This window comes from Callorhinchus milii, unplaced genomic scaffold (genome assembly GCF_018977255.1).
Source record: "Callorhinchus milii isolate IMCB2004 unplaced genomic scaffold, IMCB_Cmil_1.0 Scaffold16, whole genome shotgun sequence".
Classification (NCBI taxonomy): domain Eukaryota; kingdom Metazoa; phylum Chordata; class Chondrichthyes; order Chimaeriformes; family Callorhinchidae; genus Callorhinchus; species Callorhinchus milii.
In genome coordinates, this window is record NW_024704757.1 from 3,361,887 (window position 1) to 3,383,213 (window position 21,327).

Genomic DNA, 21,327 nt, shown 5'->3' on the forward strand with positions numbered 1-21,327 from the left:
TTCTCTTCAAAATGTAAACCTTCAGTCTAACAAGATCACACGTGGGCTTCATAGGGGAGAGCTCCAACTCCAAGATAATAATAATAATAATTCTTGCATTTGATATAGCGCTTTTCACGTTTTCTCGACGTCTCAAAGCGCTTCACAGAATAGACTGTAAAGTGAATTGACCATATATTTGTGGGCGAAACACGGCAGCCAATTGCGCACAGCAATGTCCCACAAACAGTCGTGGATTGAAAATGACCAATTTATTATTGTTTTTGGTTTTGGAGGGATTATTATTAGGCTCTGTGTGGAGTAAGGAAATTTGCCCAAGGTTTCGCCCTCTGCCGGGAATTGAACCCGGGTGTCTCACTTGCAAAGCGAGTGCTCTAACCACTGAGCTACAGGACTCCTCTGATGGTTTCATCAGAAACAGGATTGAGATGATCTGTATAAAGCACATCTCAATCCTGGATGAGTTTCAAGAGGGAAGTAAACAGGTAATAATAATAATCCTTGTATTTATGGATAAGGACAGGTAATGAAAGACTGAGGTTTGAAGGAGTATTGGATAAGGGACTTGGGGATGGCACTTGACACAGACACGCACAGAGACTGGCACTGTGACTGGCACTGAGCTCCCAGTAACAGGCTATGTTAATGAATAAATAAATGAAATGTGCTAGTCTTTGATATGCCAGTGGATCTGATCGATATCCCTAAGATGTGACAATGATTTTTGTTATTGACTTTGTTGTTCAGGCTCTTGGTCATTTAATGGGTCTTGCCTATTTCAAAGAAAACAACTGCTTTGGTTAATGGAATGTTTAAATAGTGCTGATTTTCTGGTATTTTAGGATGTCAGTGTGGCTCAGTTGGAATTGTTTCTCCCTCACTTCTGCGTTAGAAGGTTGTGAGCTCAAAGCCCAATGTTGGGTCTTGAGATTAATAGTCTAGACTGACAGTCCATTGAAATATCTAGCGAGTGCTGAATTATCAGAGGTGTGTCCATCGACTTTTGGGATAGAGAAAAGATCTTTTTTTTGTGCCTATTTTATAATTCCTTAGACTACTTGTGGAGTCCTGTAGCTCAGTGATTAGAGCACTCACCTCTCAAGCGAGAGACCTGGGTTTGATTCCCGGCAGGGTGAAACCTTGGGCAAATTTCCTTACTCCACATGCCTGATAATAATCCCTCAAGAAAAAAATAAATTGCTCACTTCAATCCACGACTGTTTGTGGGACGCTGCTGTGTGCAATTGGCTGCTGAGTTTCACCCACAAATATACAGTCAATTCACTTTACAGTATATTCTGTGAAGCACTTTGAGACGTCTAGAAGACGTGAAAACCGCTATATCAAATGCAAGGATTATTATTATTATTATTAAGTGGTCAGGCCTTGGAGCAGGTTGGAAATGAATGTTAGTAAAAAAAAGTTTCATAACTAGTCTTTTCCTGCCGCCCCTGTCATATGATCAAAAATTACTTTTATTTCCAGCTGGTGGCTGAAAATATTTTCCTCTGTAAGTTATACAATGATCTAACAATTGCTCAACAACAGAAGGGAGTTTCTCTCTCCCGGTATCCTGTCCAAAAATGCTCCATATAAAACTGGTTACACAAATCATGGCTGTTTGTGGGACATTGCTGTGTGCAAATTGGCTGCTGCATTTTCCTGCAGAATACATAGTAACTACACTTTACAGTATTTCCTGTCAAGTGCTCTGAGACTTCTTCCTGATGTGCAGGGTGTTATATCAAAAACAAGAATGATTATAATCACTGTTTTGTTTTAAATCTTAAAATGCTGCAGAATTTGACGTCTTTATTTGGAAGCCGGTTTATCACAGTATTGCAAAGGAACTAAACAATTTTCTCCAATTCTGTGCAACCGGTCTTAAATTTGTAGGCAAAATGATGTGAAGTCCTCTGGTTACATGAAGGAGTTCCTTGTTAAGAAATGGGGCTCTCGAGAACCCTCTTTTACAGCACCTTTGTGTGCAATGGTTTGCAATGGTAAACCTCTGTCAGTACTGCCTGTGAGGTATTATTATAATAATCCTTGCACCTTATCACATCATCAACGTCTCAAAAAGCTTCACAGCATATACTAAAGTGGATTGACTATGCATTTTGTGGGTGAAACCTGACAGACAGTCATGCGGTGAGTGACCAATTTTATTTGGGGGATTGTTAGCCGGGTCACCGGGAGAGAGAAACTCCCTTCTCTTTTCGAATAGCGGTACAGGATCTTTAACGTCCACATGAACAGAGAGACGGGGTCTCGATTTAATGTTGTATCCGAAGGACATTAATAGCGTTTGTTTCTTTGTGTGTTCTCCAGATAACGATCTATTGCTGGAAACCCAGGAGTTTGTGATGTGCAGAGCTCCGACAGACCCCAGTGATGGTAAGTCACTTCAGTAGTAACAGAGACATGGAGATAGGGGGCCAGGGTGTGGTGTAAGGGGCAGAGTATGAGAGTAGATGGCAGGGGTGTGGGGGATGGAGCAGGGGGATATGAGAGTAGGCGGCAAGAGTGTGGGGGATGGGGCAGAGAGTATGAGAGTAGACAACAGGTAGTACAGGTTTATGACACTGTGGGTATACGTGACGTGTGTTTGTGTGTAGGGGGGAAACTGGAGATCTCTGACCTCTAAAGCAATTCCTTCATTCACCTGACCTCATGCCTGTTGTTGGAGCAGAGATGGTAGAGGATAGGGAGTGAGATTACTGGCAGAGCCACAGCTGGTTTTGGCAGTGTGACTGCAAGCTGTCAGGGGGTTTTCACACAACCACAATCGCCCAAATCTGGGTGAACTTTCGGTAAAATTTCGGGTTTTTGATCGCGTAGAAGTTTACAGTGCAGAAGAAGGCCATTTGGCCTATCGTGTCTCAAGGCTCTTAGGACATTTAGGTGCTTTGAGATATCCTGACCTTTGTCTTTCGGGCAAGTTTAGCAGGTGGTTCTGAACAGGTAACTTGGGTGGTTTGCCTGACACCTGGAGAAACGAGATTGAAAGAGGAAAGAATATAAACATAGAAACACAGAAATTTCGCCCACACAGAAGGACCTTTTAGAGAACTTGTTAATCTTCTCATCATAATAATAATAATCCTTGTATTTGATACAGCGCCTTATCTCGTCGTTGAGACACCTCAAAGCGCTTTACAGGATATACTGTAAAGTGAATTGACTGTGTATATTGTGGGCGAAACGCAGCAGCCAGTTTGCAACATAGCAGCGCCCCACAAACAGCCATGGAGTGAGTGACCGATTTTATTTAGGGGAATTATTGGCCAGGACACTGAGGAGGGAGAAACTCCCTTCTCTTTTTGAATTAGTGCCGTGCGATCTTCAACATCCACCTGCAGTCAGGAAATAACAGACAAAAGGGAACCTCGGCTTAATGTGTCATCTGAAGGATGGCACCTCCGATAATGCAATATCCCCCCCCAGCGCTGCATGGGAGCATCTTCTTAGACTATGTGATTCAAAGTCCGGCCATGGGTCTTGAGCCCACAACCTTCTGACTCAGAAGTGAGAGCGCTACCCACTGAATCACACTGCCATACACTTCTTTGAAACAGTGTTGTTAGACCTTAATCTCCCCCAGAACAGCTGTTTAATGAATGGATGGTGTCTCTGATAATGTTCAGGAGGAAGCCCCATCCTTACACTTGCGCAGGGGGGAGGAGACAGGTCATATGTATCTACACAGACAGCACCGGGTCTGAAAACACACAGCTTCTCACAATCCACCCACAGGGAGTTGTTTTCGGTTCCTGTTTCCATCTCATTTGCAGGGTTGCTCAGTCAGTTTTTGCAATCGTCCACCAACCGCACAGTACTTGCTTGCACTTGACCTCCAAATACATTTGGTCACTCATTTCGTGGTTGTTTGTGGGAAGTTACTGGATACAACGACACAAAGTTAGGTAAGGTGGTAAACAGTGAGAAGGATAGTAGCCAACTGCAGGAAGACAGAGACAGAATGGTAAAATGGGCGACACATGGCAAATGAATTTCAATGTGGGGAAATGTGAGGTAATGCATTTTGGTAGAAAGAATGAGTGGAGGCAATACAGGCCGGTAATACAATCATAAGGGGTAAAAGAACAGAGAGACCTGGGGGTGCAGGTAAATGAATCCTTGAAGGTGGCAGGACAGGGAGATACAGCTGTAAAAAGGGCATACGGGATACCTGGCTTTATAAATAGGGGCATAGAGTACAAGAGTCAGGAGGTTATGATTAACCGATATAAACACTGGTTAGGCCTCAGTTAGAATACTGCGCCCAGTTCTGGACACCACACTATAGGAAGGATGTTAAGGCATTGGAAAGGGTCGCAGAGGAGATTTACGAGGATGGTACCAGGAATGAGGGACCGTGATGATGAGGAAAGGCTAGCGAGGTTAGGATTATTCTCATTGGAGAAGAGAAGGTTACGAGGAGACCTAATAGAGGTCTTCAAAATCATGAGGGGATTTGATAGGTTAGAAAGGGAAAAACTGTTCCCACTGGTGGGTGTGTCGGTGACTCGAGGTCACAGATTCAAAATAGTCTCTAAAAGAAGCCGAGGGGAGGTGAGAAGAAATTTTTTCACGCAGCGAGTTGTTCGAATCTGGAACGCATTGCCTGAAAGGGCGGTCGAGGCCGATTCGATAACTACTTTTAAAAACGCGGTGGACGGGTATTTGAGGAGGACGGGTTTGCAGGTTATGGGGAAAGGGCTGAGGAGTGGGATTGACATTACATTGCTCTTTTCAAAGAGCCGCACAGACTCGATAGGCCGAATGACCTCTTTTTGTGCTGTACAATTCTATGATTCTATGAAATTAGTTGTCGTGTTCACCTACACAACGCACAGTCACTGCACTTCACAGAAAACCCGGGAAGCTCTTTGACACATCCTTCTGATGCGATAAGCAAACAAATAAGCTGCATTTGCGTAGCACCTCTCATATCGGGACGAAGTCCCAAGGCGTTGGAGGTGTTACATCAAGTGCAAGGATTGTTATTGAATATATATTGGCAAGTTCACACTGGAAAAGAGAAGATTGAGAGGCAAGAAATGATTGCTGTCTTTAAGATTCTGAAGGGGCAAACCAATATAGGTCACAAAAGGCTGTTTCAACATGTCCAGAATAATAAAACCAGAGGGCACGGCCTCCGATTGAAGTGGGGGAAATACAGAACGAATCTACGCAAACGCTATTTCAGTGTGCGAATAGTGAACCTGTGGAAGAGGCTCCCTGGGGAGACGGTTGAAGCAGGAAGTGTTGATTCTTTCAAACACAGATGAGATAGTTTTCTTTTGGGAAATAACATTGTGGATATAGTACATTTTAGGAGTTTGGGACATATGTACATGCGACCGCCAGGAAGGTGGAAGGGGAACTGGATGGACTGTGGTCTTTCTTCGTCTAGCATTTTTATATTTTTATTTTGCATTTATTTTACATTTTTATTACAGTCGTCATCACCCCCATCCTGAAAAAACCTTCCTCCTCTCCAGCTACCACCCCATCTCTGATCTCCCATTCCTCTCCAAGGTCCTGGAACGAGTCATCGCGTCCCAGCTCCGCTCCTTTCTCTTCCGCCATTCCCTCTTTGAACCCCTCCAATCCGGCTTCTGCGCTGCCCACAGCACGGAAACAGCCCTGGGGGTCACAGTCACTAATGACATTCTGAACATCTGTGATCAGGGCTCCCTCTGCCTCCTTGTCCTCTTCGACCCCTCTGCCGCCTTCGACGCTGTCGACCACTCCATCCTCATACATCACCTCCCCTCTTTACTTAATCTTCGCGGACCTGCCCTTGCCTGAATCGAATCCTATCTCTCTCACCGTCTCCACTTTGTTGCCTCTAACGGTTTCTCCTCCAGTCCCACACTGTCATGTCTGGCGTCTCCCAGGGCTCTGTCCTTGGCCCTCTCCTCTTTAATATCTACGTGCTCCCCCTTGGTGACATCATCTGCAGACATGGGGTCAACTTCCATACGTATGTGGATGACACCCAACTCTTATCTTTCTGCCTCCACCCTCAACTCCAGGACCACTGCTGTCCTGTCAGACTGTCTGTCGGACATCAAGTCCTGGACGAGGGCAAATTTCCTATAGTTGAATGTGAACAAGACTGAGGCTCTCCTGATTGTCTCTCACCAGTGCCTCAGCACCTCAGGCTCTGGCAGCATCAACCTCCATGGTCGCACACTACAACTCACCAAAGCCAGTCAGGAACCGAGGTGTTCTTGTTTGACCCTCAACTGTCTGTTCTTCCCCACATCCAAGCCATGACCCGCTCTGCCTTCCCTCACCTCTGTAACATCACCCGACTCCGCCACTACCTCACCCCTCAGGCCGCTGAAACTCTTGTTCATGCCTTCATCACCTCTAGGCTCGACCATGCAAACGCCCTGCGTGTCGGCCTTCCCAACTCCTCCCTCCACAGATAATCCAGAACTCTGCAGCCCGTGTCCTCTCCCACAACAAACACCGTGACCCCATCTCCCCCATTCTCGCCCAACTCCATTGGCTCCCTATCCTTCAGAGGATCCAGTTCAAGATCCTGGTCCTCACATACAAAGCCCTCCATGGCCTCACCCTACTCTACCTCCTAACCCCCAATCAACCCGCCCATTCCCTCCACTCAGCCGGCTCCGGTCTGCTCCACGTCCCCCAACCCACCCGCCACACCATTGGCGGGAGAGCCTTCAGCAACTCTGCTCCCAACCTCTGGAATCCCATTCCCCAATCACTCCACCTCGCCCCCTCCTTAGCCTTCTTCAAGTCCCGCCTCAAAACCCTCCTCTTCAACCGTGACATCGGCCTCACCCCTCCCCCTCCCCTCCCTTCCCCTCCTGACCCCAACTCGGGTCTGAAATGCTGTACACTGTCCAATGCCTTGGGACGTCCTCCTGACGTGAAAGGTGCTATATAAATGTAATCTTGTTGTTGTTGTTTTATGTTCTTATGTTGGTGGTTATGTCCTGACCAGTGAGCGTTTTAGGCTGACGAGAAAACCGAGAGGAGTTCAATGACAGTTTGTGAATCTCTCACTAACAGACGACAGCTCGTGCTCCGCAGATGATCAACTCCCAGACCAGAGTTCCCCGGGCATTCCCTGCACAAGGAGGAGAGGCAGGAAGAGAGGTAAGATCCTCCCACACCCTCAAGGAAGCCCCGAGGTCGGCTCTGCCCTGGGTGGAGAGAGAGAGAGAGAGATAGAGAGAGGTCTGTTCTGCGCTGATGTCAAACAATGAAGGCAACGTTAGCCCATGTGCTCTAATGCACTGGATATTTCCTCCCGTCAATCTTGGTTGTTGGTTACCAAACGGGATGACTGAAAAGCTGAGGATCCTGGCCTCCCCTCCCCCTGGGCTCCTGGACATCACTGCCCCAGGCTCCATGGTCACCCTGGGCACTAGCAGCACGTGCGAGGCTGGCATGACTGGTCTGAGAGCAAACATTAGGAGGTTCAGAAGAGCAGTCGTGGGACTTCAGTCAGTGGAGGGAAGTGAGAGAGAGAGAGAGAGAGAGAGAGAGAGAGAGAGATGGAGAGACACTTAAGGGATATGGCGCAAGTGAGCAGCATTAGCAGAGAATGTCCTGCGAGGGCCATGGAACGGGCTGGATGGGCTGAATGGCCTCTTCCAGCCCTGATTTGCCGTGTCATTTGCGGGGTGACTGCGATGCCCCAGGGAGGCCTGGGCTGAGCTGGAGGGTTGGTGTCAGCCATTGCTGCTTGATGCTGAGGCTCATCTTTCACTACAGCGACCAGCAGCTCCAGCCCCACAGAGGAGCAAGAGACCATCACCCAGGCCACGAGCATCAAAAAGCCAAAGCCTTCAGGAGCAGGTAAGAAGGTCCTTCCTGCTGCCCCTCTCATTGTTACACATTGCTTAACCGCCTCGCTTGTGGTGTGTCAGCCCGGCTTCCTCGCTAACCGCTGCTGTCTCTGAGTCAGAACGTAGTGGGTTCAGGCCCTACATTGTGACGTTGAGCTCGTATAGTCACTCCATTGCAGCGACTGAGGGGAAGAATATGTGCCTCAGAGTTCCTGAGTTCCAAAGCTTCGGGGAGTAGTGGCTAAAAACATGGCCGCTGAGCCCATCTCCTATGTGGTCACACTTCGTGTTCTTTTCTGGGTGAACAGAACCTGATGCTGAAGCCACTGAAGTAAACAAGGTGAATTGCCGAGAGTCACCCTCCCCCGGAGAAGAGGTTCCATCACAGATACTACCCGGTAAGCACCAACCCCACACTGACCAGCACGATATCTGTCCATCACGTTCAGAGTGCAGTAACTGTACATTTTGCACAGTCAGTCCCAGCCCAGATGATGCACAAGTCAAATAAAATCATTGTAAATTATGATGATAACAATAATAATCCTCATATTTGATATAGTGCCTTATCACATCTTTGAGACGTCTCAAAGCGCTTCAAGGAATATACTCTAAAGTGGATTAACTATGCAAAATGTGGCATCCAATTGAGAACAGCAGTGTCCCATAAACAGTCGTGGATTGAGAAACCAAATTATTATTCTTTTTAAGAGATTATTTACCCCGGAAAGCGATCCGCCAATCGACTAACAACCGGGTTCCTACTTACTGTTAAGTCAACAGAGGCGTGTAGAGTAAGGAAACTTGCTAAGGTTTCACCCCACCTGGGAATCGAACCCAGGTCCTCTCACTTGTGAGGCGAGCATGCTAAATTTGTAGAATAAAGCAAGGTTACCTCTGGATGATCAGAATTTGCAGTTCCGGAGCTGCTGGTTGACGGGTTTCTGCAGGACACACTGACAGATGTGGCAATAATCTCTCCCATCCTTGTTTTAGATGTGGAGGCCCTGCTCGTTTCTCCAGGATGTGCTGTAGAGACAGAGACACCAGACAGCATTGTGTCAATGAGCTACTCTCCAGGGCCAGAAGCCCTTCCTACGATCCCGCCCACCGCAGACACTCAGCACCCAGTGAGCCCCTCCACCAGCCTAGGTCTGTACGAGCTCCAGCAGATTCTTACACCCACCAAACCGCACCAATGACTGTCTGACTGTGCTACTAGTTAGTGGACGGGGCTTGGACTAACCGAATAATCGATAGACATCAGAAACCAGGGCAGCCAGTGACTGAGTCTCCGCAGCCTGTGGGTACATGGATTTGTGTCTGTTCACACCCAGTGACTCCTGACTCCAGGGGTTCAGCTTCCACACCGATCTGTCTGCTCTCTCCGTTCAGCGTTCTCCGATCTGCTTCATGTCCCCCACCCGGCGCGCCCCACCGTCAGCGGTGGGACCTTCAGCCTTTCTGCCCCCACCCTCTGGAACTCCATCCCACAGTCCTTTCCCTCCCTTGCCTCCTGCGTCAAGATCCTCCTCTTCGACAGCACCTTTGGGCACCCTCCTACCCCACCCTCCCTGCCCTCCATCCCTCCTGATCCCAACTCCCAGCTTGGGTCCAAATCCCTGACTGTCCAGCGCCTTATAAATGTTATTTATTGTTGTTATTTGTTTCTTTCAGGAAATGGGTTGAGCGGCCTGCCTCTCAGCCCAGGGGTTATCCAGCTGATCACGTCCTGCTCGTTCCCACAGCAAGTCATCAGCTTCCCATTCAGTGGCACCATCCAGTCGGGTATCGCCACTTACTTCATAGGTCAGTCCCCCGTTCTGCTCGCCTCCGTTACAGCGCTTTGGGACGTCCTCCTGTCGTGAAAGGCGCTCTATAATTGTAATTGTGTTGTTGTTGTTGTTACACCTACAAATACACGGTCACCACACAGGACAGCGATTCCTTGTGAAACAACAGCAATAACAAATGACGTTTATACAGAGTCTTTCACGTCGGGAGGACGTCACAAGGGGCCAGGGGCGGTTAAGGGTTTGCACCCGAGCTGGTGGTTGGAATCAAGAGGGGTGGAGGGTGGGGGTGAGTGAGAGGTGGGCTGAGTGGCCTCCTCCTGTTCCTACATTCCAAACGGCCCAGGGTAGCGAAACGTGAGGTTTCGGTTTAATGAGGAGCATCACGTGGACAGTAACAGGTTCGCACTTATCTACGGTTCTGATTGGAGTGAAATAGTCTTTATTCACACAATGTGCTCCCGTCGCTGAGGGCACATCGCCTTCCGGTGGCCGAATGGAGAACTGCTACATTTAGCTTGTCACTCTGGCCTTCAGGCTGAGATCAAACACAGCATTAACTCGACAACGACAACAACAACTTCCATTTATATAGCACCCTTCATGCCGAACGGCGTCTCGGAGCGCTTAACAGTGGCGGAGCCCGAAGCCTAAAGTAGATACCTATTCACTCCTCCCAACATAAAAGCTGCTGTACAGTACAAGTGTGAATCGAGGTTCGAGGTTGTTAAGATCAGAATGGGTGCCAATGCTGTCTTTTATTGGTTGGGGGCTGGGGTTTGATGCTGGATGTGAGTGTCTCTAGAGCAGGGGTGGGCAAAATACGGCCCACGGGCCATATCCAACCAGCCAAATGATTCTATCCGGTCCATCATTGTGTCTACCGATAGAAAAAATTATAGTTTGTTCAGACCCAGACAGGATCAGTTTTAAATGCGTCCCTTAAGTTTCTTACTTTTGTCACAGCATCGATTTTTAATTGCTAAAGTCGTTAGTTTTTTTCTCCACAAATTTCGCATTTGAATCAGACCGGGAACATCAGCCAATCACACGGCTTAGTTGTGCGCACGCTCCCTTAAGTGTTGAATCAGGCCGACGTCAGAAATGTACGGATCGGCAAATTTTCAAACAGGCGCTCGACAATACTTTTCACTGAAGAGGACGTTAATTCGAAATGAGTTTATCAAAGAAGCGGAAAGTGGACGCTGAAGGCCAAATATTCAGCAAAGAATGGACTTCTAAATATTTTTGTACCAGTGTGGGTGGAAAAGCTGTGCGCTTAATTTGCAAAGAAAGAGTGGCAGTGCTCAGAGACTACAACTTGAATCGCCATTTTGAGAGCAAACATGCTTGCAAATATAAGAATGTTTCTGCCGAAGAAAAAGGAAAGAAAGCTGATGAGATGGTTGTTCGAATGTAAAAAGAGCAAAGCGTTTTCACAAAACAATTTGCATCCCAGGATGAGATGACAACAGTGAGTTACGTGATGGCACACGAAATCACCAAAAAGAGGAAATCATTCTCTGAAGGAAAATTTATAAAGGAACGTATGGTTGATACTTCAGAAAGGTGCCTGTGTGCACGATGTGTATTGCAGTGTTAAGTCATTTATGACAAAATTATTTATTTTATTGTGTCAGATAGGAAACAGGCAGTTCACCCACTTTCCAACTTTGCAGTAGATTACTGTTTACGATCAAAGCCTTAAAAAGTAGACTTTGTCACTACTTGACTTTCATGCCAAATTTTCTCGCCGATTCCAGGATTTCAATTTGATCGAAAATGACCTTTCTTTAGTCTCTTCACCTTTCTCATTTGATGTTGACAAAGCCCCATTTGACTTCCAACTCAAGCTTATCGATCTTCCTTCAATGTGATCCATTGCTTACAGAGCAATTCAAATCAGCGCCGCTTCCCAGTTTTTACGCCTCTGTTAATGAATATACCTTTCCAAAAATAAAAGCTCATGCTCGGAGGATGCTTGTGCTGTTTGGATAACATACGTATGGGAGGAGACATTTTCTGTGATGAAATTCAATAAATCAAAACATGGATCTGTGATGATTGATCACCACCTTGCAGCAGTACTCCGCATCGCAACAACGGAGACGATGCTTGAATTCAATTGTCTGGTTAACGCACATCAGTGCTTTCATTCTTCCTATTGAGTGAGCGTCTCACATTCTCATCAATATCTGACTGAATGAATAAATAATCGAATAAATGTCTCCTCAGTGAGTTGTTTTTATCTAACCTAATTTTAATGAATGTCAATTACATAGACTTTATTTTATGCATGGACAAGTGTAAGACTTGATTTTGAGTTATCATTAAGCATATGCATCTATATTAAGTGTGTAGCCCGCAAAGCTTGTGAAGTAGTCTAGAGTCTAACCCACCACGGAACTGGGCTCACACCCTGAACCTCACTCTTGGGGAAATACTGTGAATTGGTCGAATTACTGGGAACCGAACTGGAGAATTGCTATATTTCCTCTCACTCTTGGACTGAAATGTTTTTCAAACATACTCCTTGTACTGCAGAGGTTGCTGTATTCTTCTGTTCTTTGTAAAAATTGATCGTCTTTGTGTGTGTGTTTCAGTTGCAAACAAGAGTTTACCTAGAGCTCCTGAGCTGCCTCTGACAGTATTGTCTCCTACACTTTCCTCTGGTGAGTAGCTCAGCCCCTCACCCCTGGAACTCCTTCGCTCTGTTACTCCGTCTCACCTTGTCTTAAGTCCCTACTCAAAACGCACCTCTTCCTACACACCTGTTCGTGTCCTTCCGACGTGAAGGGCACCATATAACTGTAATTTTGTTGTTGTTGGAGTCCCGTACTCAGTGGTTAGAGCACGCGCCTCGCAAGCGAGAGAACCCGGGTTTGATTCCCAGGCGGGGCAAAACTTTAGGCAAGTTTCCTACTCCACACGCCTCTATTTACCTCGCAGGAGGTAGGAACCTGGTTGTTAGTTGATTGGCGGATTTGGCTTTCTGAGTGTAATAATCCCTTCAAAAATAAAATTTAGTCGCTCAATCCACAACTGTTTGTGGGACGCTGCTGTGCGCAATTGGCTGCCGTGTTCTGCCCACAAAATACACAATCAATTCACTTTACAGTTTATCCTGCGAAGCGCTTTGAGACGTCTCAATGACGTGATAAGGTTCTGTATCAAATACAAGGATTATTAATATTATTTTACGTCAACATTGTTGCACCATGAGCCACGAGTGAGACCTGGCTCACAAAGGGTCTCAGTGCAGCTCACTGCCATCTCAGCTCCAGCAGAAAGAACACGATCCCCCTGATAATTTGCTCACAGAGACGTGTGCGTAGCTATTTCAAAGTGTCATCACATGTAAGCAGTAAAAATTTCCCTCTTAGAATATTCAGTTGAAGTCGTCATCTGAACTAATACTCTTTTGAATGCTCAAACTAAACTAATGGAATCAATTGATAGGTGTGTGTTTTTTGAGTGACAATATAATGATTTGTATAGTAAACCCACAATTCCCAACAGCTGTTTTCCGTCTATCTAAATGAATATAACTTGCATCTCCTGATGTTTCTATTCTCTTTGTCGGTAAATTCTTGCTCATCAGTTAAATGCTGGCAAATTGCGTGAGCAAACTGTACAGCATCAAAGTAACTGGAGTGGCTCACATTGTTATTCGAGAACCTCTCCTGTGTTTCACCTGCTGCATTCCTCAAATCTCTGGTAAAATGTGATGAAAGTTCGGAACAGAAATGGGAATTGAAGCATCTCTCCTACTCCTTATAATAATAATATAATATTAATAATATAATAATAATCAACACTGCCCATCAGTGCTCCTTGACTTCAATGTGCTCTCTGTGTTTCAGCTGCTTCAGGTCAGAGCTGTGCTCCTCCCAGTGAGACGAGTTGGCAGGTGGATCCATCGCCTGCTGCCCTACAGCCAGACCCTCCAGTCAGCCCAAAGCCCGCTCCTCACACTCCCCTCAAGGCTGAGAGTCCCCCAGAGCCCCTCACCAGCTCCCTGCCCGCAGACAGCCCCACCCCTCCAGCCAGCATCCAGGCGGAGGGACCAGGTAAGCACTAGATGTATTTAATCCATTCAGCTCAAGAAGAGAAGTGCAACATTAGTTGTAGCCAAACATGGACTATAACATGAAGTCGCCACACAGTAAAACTCACACACATTTTACCTTCATGAATCTTACAATCACCTGAATTGTACATTCACCCAAATGTACCCCCCATTCAGTTTCTTATCAAAACCACAGATTTATTTGTGCGACTCGTTCAGTCGCAGGAAACGTAACTTGATAATAAATATAACAATCCTTGCATTTGATATAGCGCCTTATCACGTCTTCCAAACGTCGCAAAGCGCTTCACAGAATATACTGTAAAGTGAATTGACTGTATATTTTGTGGGCGAAACGAGGCAGCCAATTGCGCACAGCAGCGTCCCACAAGCAGTCGTCGATTGAAGTGACCAAATTATTTATTTATTTGTTTACTTATTTATTGGGGGATTACTGATCCATCTATGCACAGAAGAACTTCAAGTCCGATGATTCAATGCGATTTCAATGCTTACGATTCCAAACCATTCCCAAGCGATGGGTCAAGACACCCTGAAACATGGGAAATGTAATCTTGACCTGTCACCACATGTACATTTACCGGCTGCATTGAATTACTCGTGCGCAGTGTAGATTATTGATTCAATCAGATTTTGTACGACTTACTTATACAGTTTTCTTGCCACTCGGATTTTGTGCAAAGCCATATTATATCTTTTGGTCCCAACTGACATGACTTATGTGAGTTTTACTGTAGTTGTAAAATAAGCTCAGGGCCTGAGAGGGGGAGTAATTATGGTGAGGAGGAAGGGAGGTAGTGATGGAGGGAGGGATGTAAGGAGGAGTGAATAGCTTGTGTGCAGATCTCGTAATGATCTTATTCTCTATTTAAGTTCCAGACAGAGAATCACCCGGTGAAGGCTTCCCAGAGCCGGTCACTCCCACAGTGAAACAATTCATCAAAACAAGTGAGTGTCTCATCTCTCGCCTCCACAAAACCCTAGTGAACTGTGCACTGAGATAAAGCACAATAATAATAATCTTGACATTTGATATAGAGTCTTTCAGGATACACTGTATAAAGTGTAGTGACTGTATATATTGCGGGCAAATGCAGCACCCAATTTGCACACAGCAACGTCCCACAAACAGCCATGAAGCGATTAATGCCCCAAGTGCAGTGCTGGGGGTGTGTTGCATTGTCGGAGGTGCTGTCCTTTGAATGAGATGTTAAACTGAGGTCCTGTCTGCCTGTTCAGGTGGACGTTAAAGATCCCACTTCATTATTTGAAAAGAGAAGGGAGTTTCTCTTTCCTGGTGTCCTGGCCAGCAATCTCCCAGATAAAATCAGTCACTCATCTCACTGCTGTTTGCGGGATGTTGCTGTACACAAATTGGCTGCTGGGTTTGCCTTCAAATCACGCAGTCACTACACTTTACGGTAAAATCCTGTGAAGCACTTTGAGACATGTCGATGATGTGATAAGACGCCGTGTCAAACACCACAGACTAATTGTTATTACCTTCCTTAAGGTAACAGTCGATTGTGTGGTTTGCTAACGGTTAATGTAATAGCTTGTTTATTGCCCTCGTATTTCCACAGAGGCAGTGGAAGACTGCACGGTGACTGTGAAAGAGTATTTGAAAGACATGAGCCAACATTCCTACATTTGCCACGAGCACGACGAGATGCACCTGGAGGACATTTATGTGGACATCACATTGGTGGAGGGACAAGTGGAGACTAAATCAGGTCGGAAATCCAACAAGGGCTTGGACAAAGCCTGCAAGATCTACAACATTGACGAGGGAGAGCACGCAGCCATCAGCACCGACAATCTCTTTGACTTCTCCGAGAGAGAGCAGAGAGAGACCAAAGTGATTGCTCTGCTGGGCAGAGCGGGCATCGGCAAGAGCGTGCTTGTCCAGAGGGTCTGCCTTGACTGGGTGAACGGAAGCTTTGGGCAGTTTGAGTTCGTCTTCTGGTTTAAGTGCAGGACGCTGAACTTAGAGAAGCAGTACAAGCTGAGAGATTTACTCTTCGAGCCGTTCCTTCCCGCGCTGAGGGACACGGGCGAAGTGTTTCAGTACCTCTGCCATCACCCCGACAAGGTCCTGGTCATTGTGGACGATTTTGAGGATTTTCAGGACTGTGATGGGCTCCTGCAGCCCACGACCTGCCCGTCCAGGGAGAAGCCTCAGAGCGTCCGACAGCTCTTGGCTGGCCTCCTGCAGAAAAAGCTGTTGAGGGGATGCACGGTGCTCGTCACCGCCCGGCCCAGAGGGACATTCAACCAGTACTTGACCAGAGTGGACAAGGTGGTCGAGGTGATGGGATTCAGTCCACAACACAGAGAGGAATTTGTACGGAAATACTTTGAAGACTCGTCGCTGGCCGTGAAGGTGTCTGAGTGCCTCCAGCAGCATCGCTTCATGCTCAGCTTCTGTTTCATCCCCTTGTTCTGCAGGTTTCTCTGCTTCATCCTCAAGGCCAAGCACCGGGCGGGTGACAAGTGCCTTACGTTGCCAGCCACTCTCACCAGCCTCTTTCAGAGCATCTTTCAGGTCTTACTACAGTCCGGTGCATATACCCGCTCTGGCACCCAGACCCCAGCTCTGTTGGCGAAGCACAAAGCCAACCTGTTGAGGCTGAGTACGTTGGCCTACAGCGGAGTCCAGAGTCACAGCAGCGTGTGTGCGGAGTCAGAGACCGCAGCTATGACCAACTTTGCCCTGAAACACGGTTTCCTCAGACCTTTCCTGATGAACGGCCAAGAGAGGGAGCAGGAATGTGGGAAAGCCTTTTCCCACTCGGCGCTGCAGAACTTCCTGGGAGCGATGTATCTGCTGTTCTCCGAGGACGTGAAGTGCAAAGGCCTGTTGAGGATTATCATGCTGGAGCAGAAGAAGAAGAGATCTCAGGAGGACTGGCTGGACATTGTGCGCAGGGCTTTGGTGGGGCTGGCGTTTCAGGAAGGGAGTGACTTTATTGACTGTTTCGTCAACAATCCCAAGAACAAAGTCAAGAGTAAGAAGCAAAAGTCTTTGCAGAGGTATCTGGGTGAGCTGGATACCAGTGCACTGAGCGGGGTCAGGCTGCTCGAGCTCTGCCATTGTGTGCACGAGACCCAGAACCCTGAACTGGCCACACGAGTCGCCTCCAAACTGAACGAGACCTTGTCCTTCCTCAGGACTCGGCTGACTCCGCCTGACATCTTCGTGCTGCTCCACCTGATGCAGAAGTCTCCCAGGAAGTTCTGCATTGACCTGAGGGAAACAGGCATCGACCTGCCGGGGATCAGGCAGTTTGTGGAACTCAAGAATGTCACGTCGTTTAGGTACGTTTACAGATGTTTTAACGCTTTACAGAATGAGTTCAATTGGAATATAAGTACATATTAACAATAATAATCCTTGCATTTGATATAGCGCCTTATCACATCTTCGAGACGTCTCAAGGCGCTTCACAGAATGTACTGTAAAGTGAATTGACTGTATATTTTGTGGGCAGTTCGGGCCATATGTGCTTGCGACTGCCAGGAAACTAGAGTGAACTGGATGGATCTTGGACTTTTTTTTGTCTAGCATCTCTTATGTTCTTATGGAAGTCAAGTGAATTTGCTGAACAAACAAACTAAATTGGTTGTAAACTTTCCATAAATTGGGGCCAATGTTTGCCTGAGCACGATTGATGTACTAGGAATGGAATTTAATTTTGCAAATTGCCATATTATCTTTGATAGCCTCTAACATTAGATAATGTGGAGTCCTGTAGCTCAGTGGTTAGAGCACTCGCTTTGCAAGTGAGAGACCTGAGTTCAATTCCAGGCAGAGGGCGAAACCTTGGGCAAGTTTCCTTACTCCACACAGAGCCTAATAATAATCCCTCCAAAACAAAACAATAATAAATTGGTCATTTTCAATCTACGACTGTTTGTGGGACATTGCTGTGCGCAATTGGCTGCCGCGTTCGCCCACAAATATATAGTCAATTCACTTTACAGTGTGTTCTGTGAAGCGCTTTGGGACGTCCTCCCGACGTGAAAAGCGCTATATCAAATGCAAGGATTATTATATTATTATTATAAGGGGCTTAGCATTGCAGAGCAGGGTGGTCCTAGCTGGACAAGCAGTGGGAAAGTTTGCCAGACAGTGCTCACAATGTTAAGCTGTACGGTTGTAGCTGGTTAGACTCCAGCAGTTACTCCATAGCTCATGCATACAAGCCTTGACTTTGGGGAACCTGCGCCTAATACTCTGGAATTAGGTAAACGGGTTGTGTCCCTCCAGCGAGAGAGTGGGCATTCCAGACATTCCCATGTTTAGGTGGCAGAGTCCTGTAGCTTAGAGCACTGCCTCGCAAGCGAGAGACCTGGGTTCCATTCCTGGGCAGGGCGAAACGTTGGGCAAGTTTCCTTATTCCACATGCCTCTGTTTACCTGGAAACAAGTATCAACCTGGTTGTTAGTCGATTGGCCGATTGCTTTTCTGGAGGTAATAATTCCTTCAAAACCAATACTCAGAATAATAATAATAAATTGGTTACTCAATCCACGACTGTTTGTGGGACGCTGCTGTGCGCAATTGGCTGCCGCGCTGCCAAAATATACAGTCAATTCACTTTGTTGTATATTCTGTGAAGCGCTTTGTGACGGCTCGAAGACATGATGAGGCGCTATATCTAATGCAAGGATTATTATTATTATTACCGTCTGGTTTGGATACCCTGAGCATGGTGATGGGTTTCCGTGTCAGATCCCAGCTGATCAAGCGGCCTATTTTCTTGGGTAGAACTTGGTAAGTGGATTTTCCTTTTCACATGAGGTCTTAGTGTTTTCCCTCTTTCACAGAGTGTCAGTAACGGATGCGGTGAAGCTGTGGGAACATTTGGAGCAGACTGGAGAAGAGGAGCTGCTGCACACCTCTCTGCTTAAGTTTTCTGTCAACCCTTTTGAGGTCAACAGTTTGAAGGATATCGATGACCTTGATTTACTGGTACAGCTTCACAAAGGCAGAAGATTCCTTTCATGGTTAGTCTCTCTCTTTTCTTGCTCCTTCTCTCTCTCTCTATCTCTCTCTCTTCCTCCTTTTCTCTCTCTCGCCCTCCTTCCTTGTCTCTCACGGCTCGAGCTCATGTTACGCTCTTTCTTGTGAGGTCCGGGAGCATAATGGTTAGCGAGCTCGCCATGCAAACGAGAGGACCTGGGTTCAATTCCCGGGTGGGTTGAAATCTTAGGCAAGTTTCCTTAGTCCATATGCCTCTGTTTACTTCGTAGTAACTAGGAACCAGGTTGTTAGGTAATTGGAGGATCGCTTTCCAGGGGGAAAAATCGCTTAAAAAATACAGTCAATCCACTTTACAATACATTCTGTGAATCGCTTTGATACGTCTCAACAACGTGATAAGCCTCTGTATCAAATGCAAGGATTATTATAAAGCGCTCCGAGACACTGCCCCGTGTGAAGGGCACTATATAAATGCAAGTCGTCATTGTTTGGTTATATTCTCTCCCTCCCTCTCGCTCTCCCTCTCTGCGTTTCCCCATTTCTCTGTCGTTCTGTCCTCTCCCGAGTCCTCTCTCTGTCCTTTCACTAAGCAGTGGGTTTCGGTTCAGCCGGGGACGGCAGCTGGGGTGGGAGTGAGAGGAAAGAGCTCCGAACACTTTCCAACTGAGCCAATATTGTGCCGGTGAATGTCCCAGCTGGCAAGCGGCAAGTCCAAGTCCAGTGGGGAGGAGGCTTTGGAGTGAATAGTTCCAAAATGGAAAATAAGTGTAACGAAACCTTTTGATAGACTCACAAAGTGCCAGCAACATAATACCGCAGTGTGTGTGATCTTGCTCAGTGTTGAGAGCGAGTCACTGGGTGGAAGATGCATTCAGCTGTCGCAGGTTATGTGCTAATTAATAAACAGTTTCATGTCAGACTGAACTGCCTACATCAGGAGAAAAGCAAATATCTCTTTAAAAGGGACCAACATGTAAGACAAGGAGCTGAAACAGTGCAGCTTATTTCACCTGGTTTCTTTTTTTTAAATCTTTTTTTCCGGGTTTATTAATAATAATAATAATCCTTGCATTAGATATAGCGCCTCATCACGTCTTCGAGACGTCTCAAAGCGCTTCACAGGATACACCGCAAAGTGAATTGACTGTGTATTTTGTATATTTTAGCGCGAAAAACGCCTGTGGGAGCGAACTCCACGAGCTCCCGGCTGTCAGCTCCCTCCAGACCCTGGAATTTGCGTAAGTAGCCATTCGTGGATACACCCTGCTTACCCAATTTTAGATAGTATCAGGTGTAGGTTGGAGAGAGCCAAGGCTTGGGGACCCAGAGTTTGCGTTGGGATAACTGCTGGAGTCTAGCACATCCATAACCTCATAGTTTGCCATTGAGAGCACTGTCTGGCAAGCACTGCTTGCCCAGATAGGACCACCCTACCCATTAGGGCTTTGGATTCCCTGACGCCCCAGTGACTGACCTGCCCTTTCAAGTCCTGAGCTGTGCTGTCGACAGCAGTGCCCTGGAATACTGCAGACCTACCTGGCTCAGAAACCGGACTGGAGACTGCCGAGAATGTTGACTCGATTCCAGCATGTCACCTTGGAGCCAGATCAGCTGGTTTTGATGGAGGTCTATCTTCAGTGTAGTGGTAGCTTGTGAAGTGCCAGGCATCTTGACGGTGACGTAGCTAATAATTCTTTTATCCCTTTAGGAAAAGGTAACACTGAGGTAAGGGACTATCTAAAACATAAGCCATGTTTAAATCTTGCAGACTTGGGCCTGTGATCGGACCTCAGGGATTTCAGAAGCTGGCAAAGATCCTCCCAGCATTGCAGTCCTTAAAGTCCCTGGAGTAAGTGAAGCTTCTGTGTTGCTCATTGTACCTGCCACAGGCCGAACGAACAGTGTTCCCAGACTCTGGAACTCCCTGCCTCAATTCCCTCTATCTTGCCCCCCCCGCCCACCCCTCTTTGCCTATCTTCAGATTGTAGCTGAAGACCTACCTTCTCGACAGTGAATACGGTCACCTCCACTTTCTCTCCAGTTCGGTGTCAGGCTCCGCCACTGTTAAGCGCTCCGAGACACTGCCCCGCTTGGAGGGTATGGTGTGAATTCAGGCCGTGGTCGTTCTGTGCCATAAACTACCTCCATCTTCAACTGCACCTCTCTAGTCTCTCCACCTTCCCCCCGTCTCACTTGCCCAGCATCTCCAACCCCAGAGGTGCTCTCCTACGTAAATGCAAGTTGCTATTCTGTGCTTCTATTTTCATCTCAAAAAAGAAATGCTGCATTTAAATCCTGTGCTGACTGTCAAGTGAATGTACCTGGGTGGCCAACGGCAGAGATAAAGGTGGTATGAATGGGGGGGAATTTGTGTGAATGGGAGAGGGGGGAATTTGTATCAAAATAGTGACAAAAAAAGGGAATGAGTAAGTGTTAAAGGGGATTCCTCACTAACCCCTCTAACAGCTGAAAGCAGCAGGTTAGTGCAAAAGGTGATGAGACAGCAGAGGTTCTGACAAAATATCTTCTCTGCAACAACCAGAGTCCCATAACACGGTGGTTAGAGCACTCGCCTCGCAACCAAAGGGACCCGGGTTCAATTAATGGGCAGCGTGAAAC

At 46.9% G+C, this 21,327-nt stretch overlaps 1 protein-coding gene across 1 annotated transcript in view; it reads left to right on the forward strand.

The window, feature by feature from the left end:
* ciita (class II, major histocompatibility complex, transactivator) overlaps window positions 1-21,327 on the forward strand; it is a 49,357-nt gene that overhangs the window by 24,004 nt on the left and 4,026 nt on the right. Inside the window, exons 6-18 of the mRNA XM_007904906.2 lie at window positions 2,332-2,397; window positions 7,057-7,143; window positions 7,765-7,848; window positions 8,147-8,236; window positions 8,835-8,990; window positions 9,516-9,647; window positions 12,235-12,303; window positions 13,495-13,701; window positions 14,595-14,669; window positions 15,305-17,039; window positions 18,552-18,731; window positions 19,875-19,946; window positions 20,477-20,557. Coding sequence (XP_007903097.2) covers window positions 2,332-2,397; window positions 7,057-7,143; window positions 7,765-7,848; window positions 8,147-8,236; window positions 8,835-8,990; window positions 9,516-9,647; window positions 12,235-12,303; window positions 13,495-13,701; window positions 14,595-14,669; window positions 15,305-17,039; window positions 18,552-18,731; window positions 19,875-19,946; window positions 20,477-20,557 — 3,034 coding nt within the window. The remainder of the gene's footprint in view (window positions 1-2,331; window positions 2,398-7,056; window positions 7,144-7,764; window positions 7,849-8,146; window positions 8,237-8,834; window positions 8,991-9,515; window positions 9,648-12,234; window positions 12,304-13,494; window positions 13,702-14,594; window positions 14,670-15,304; window positions 17,040-18,551; window positions 18,732-19,874; window positions 19,947-20,476; window positions 20,558-21,327) is intronic.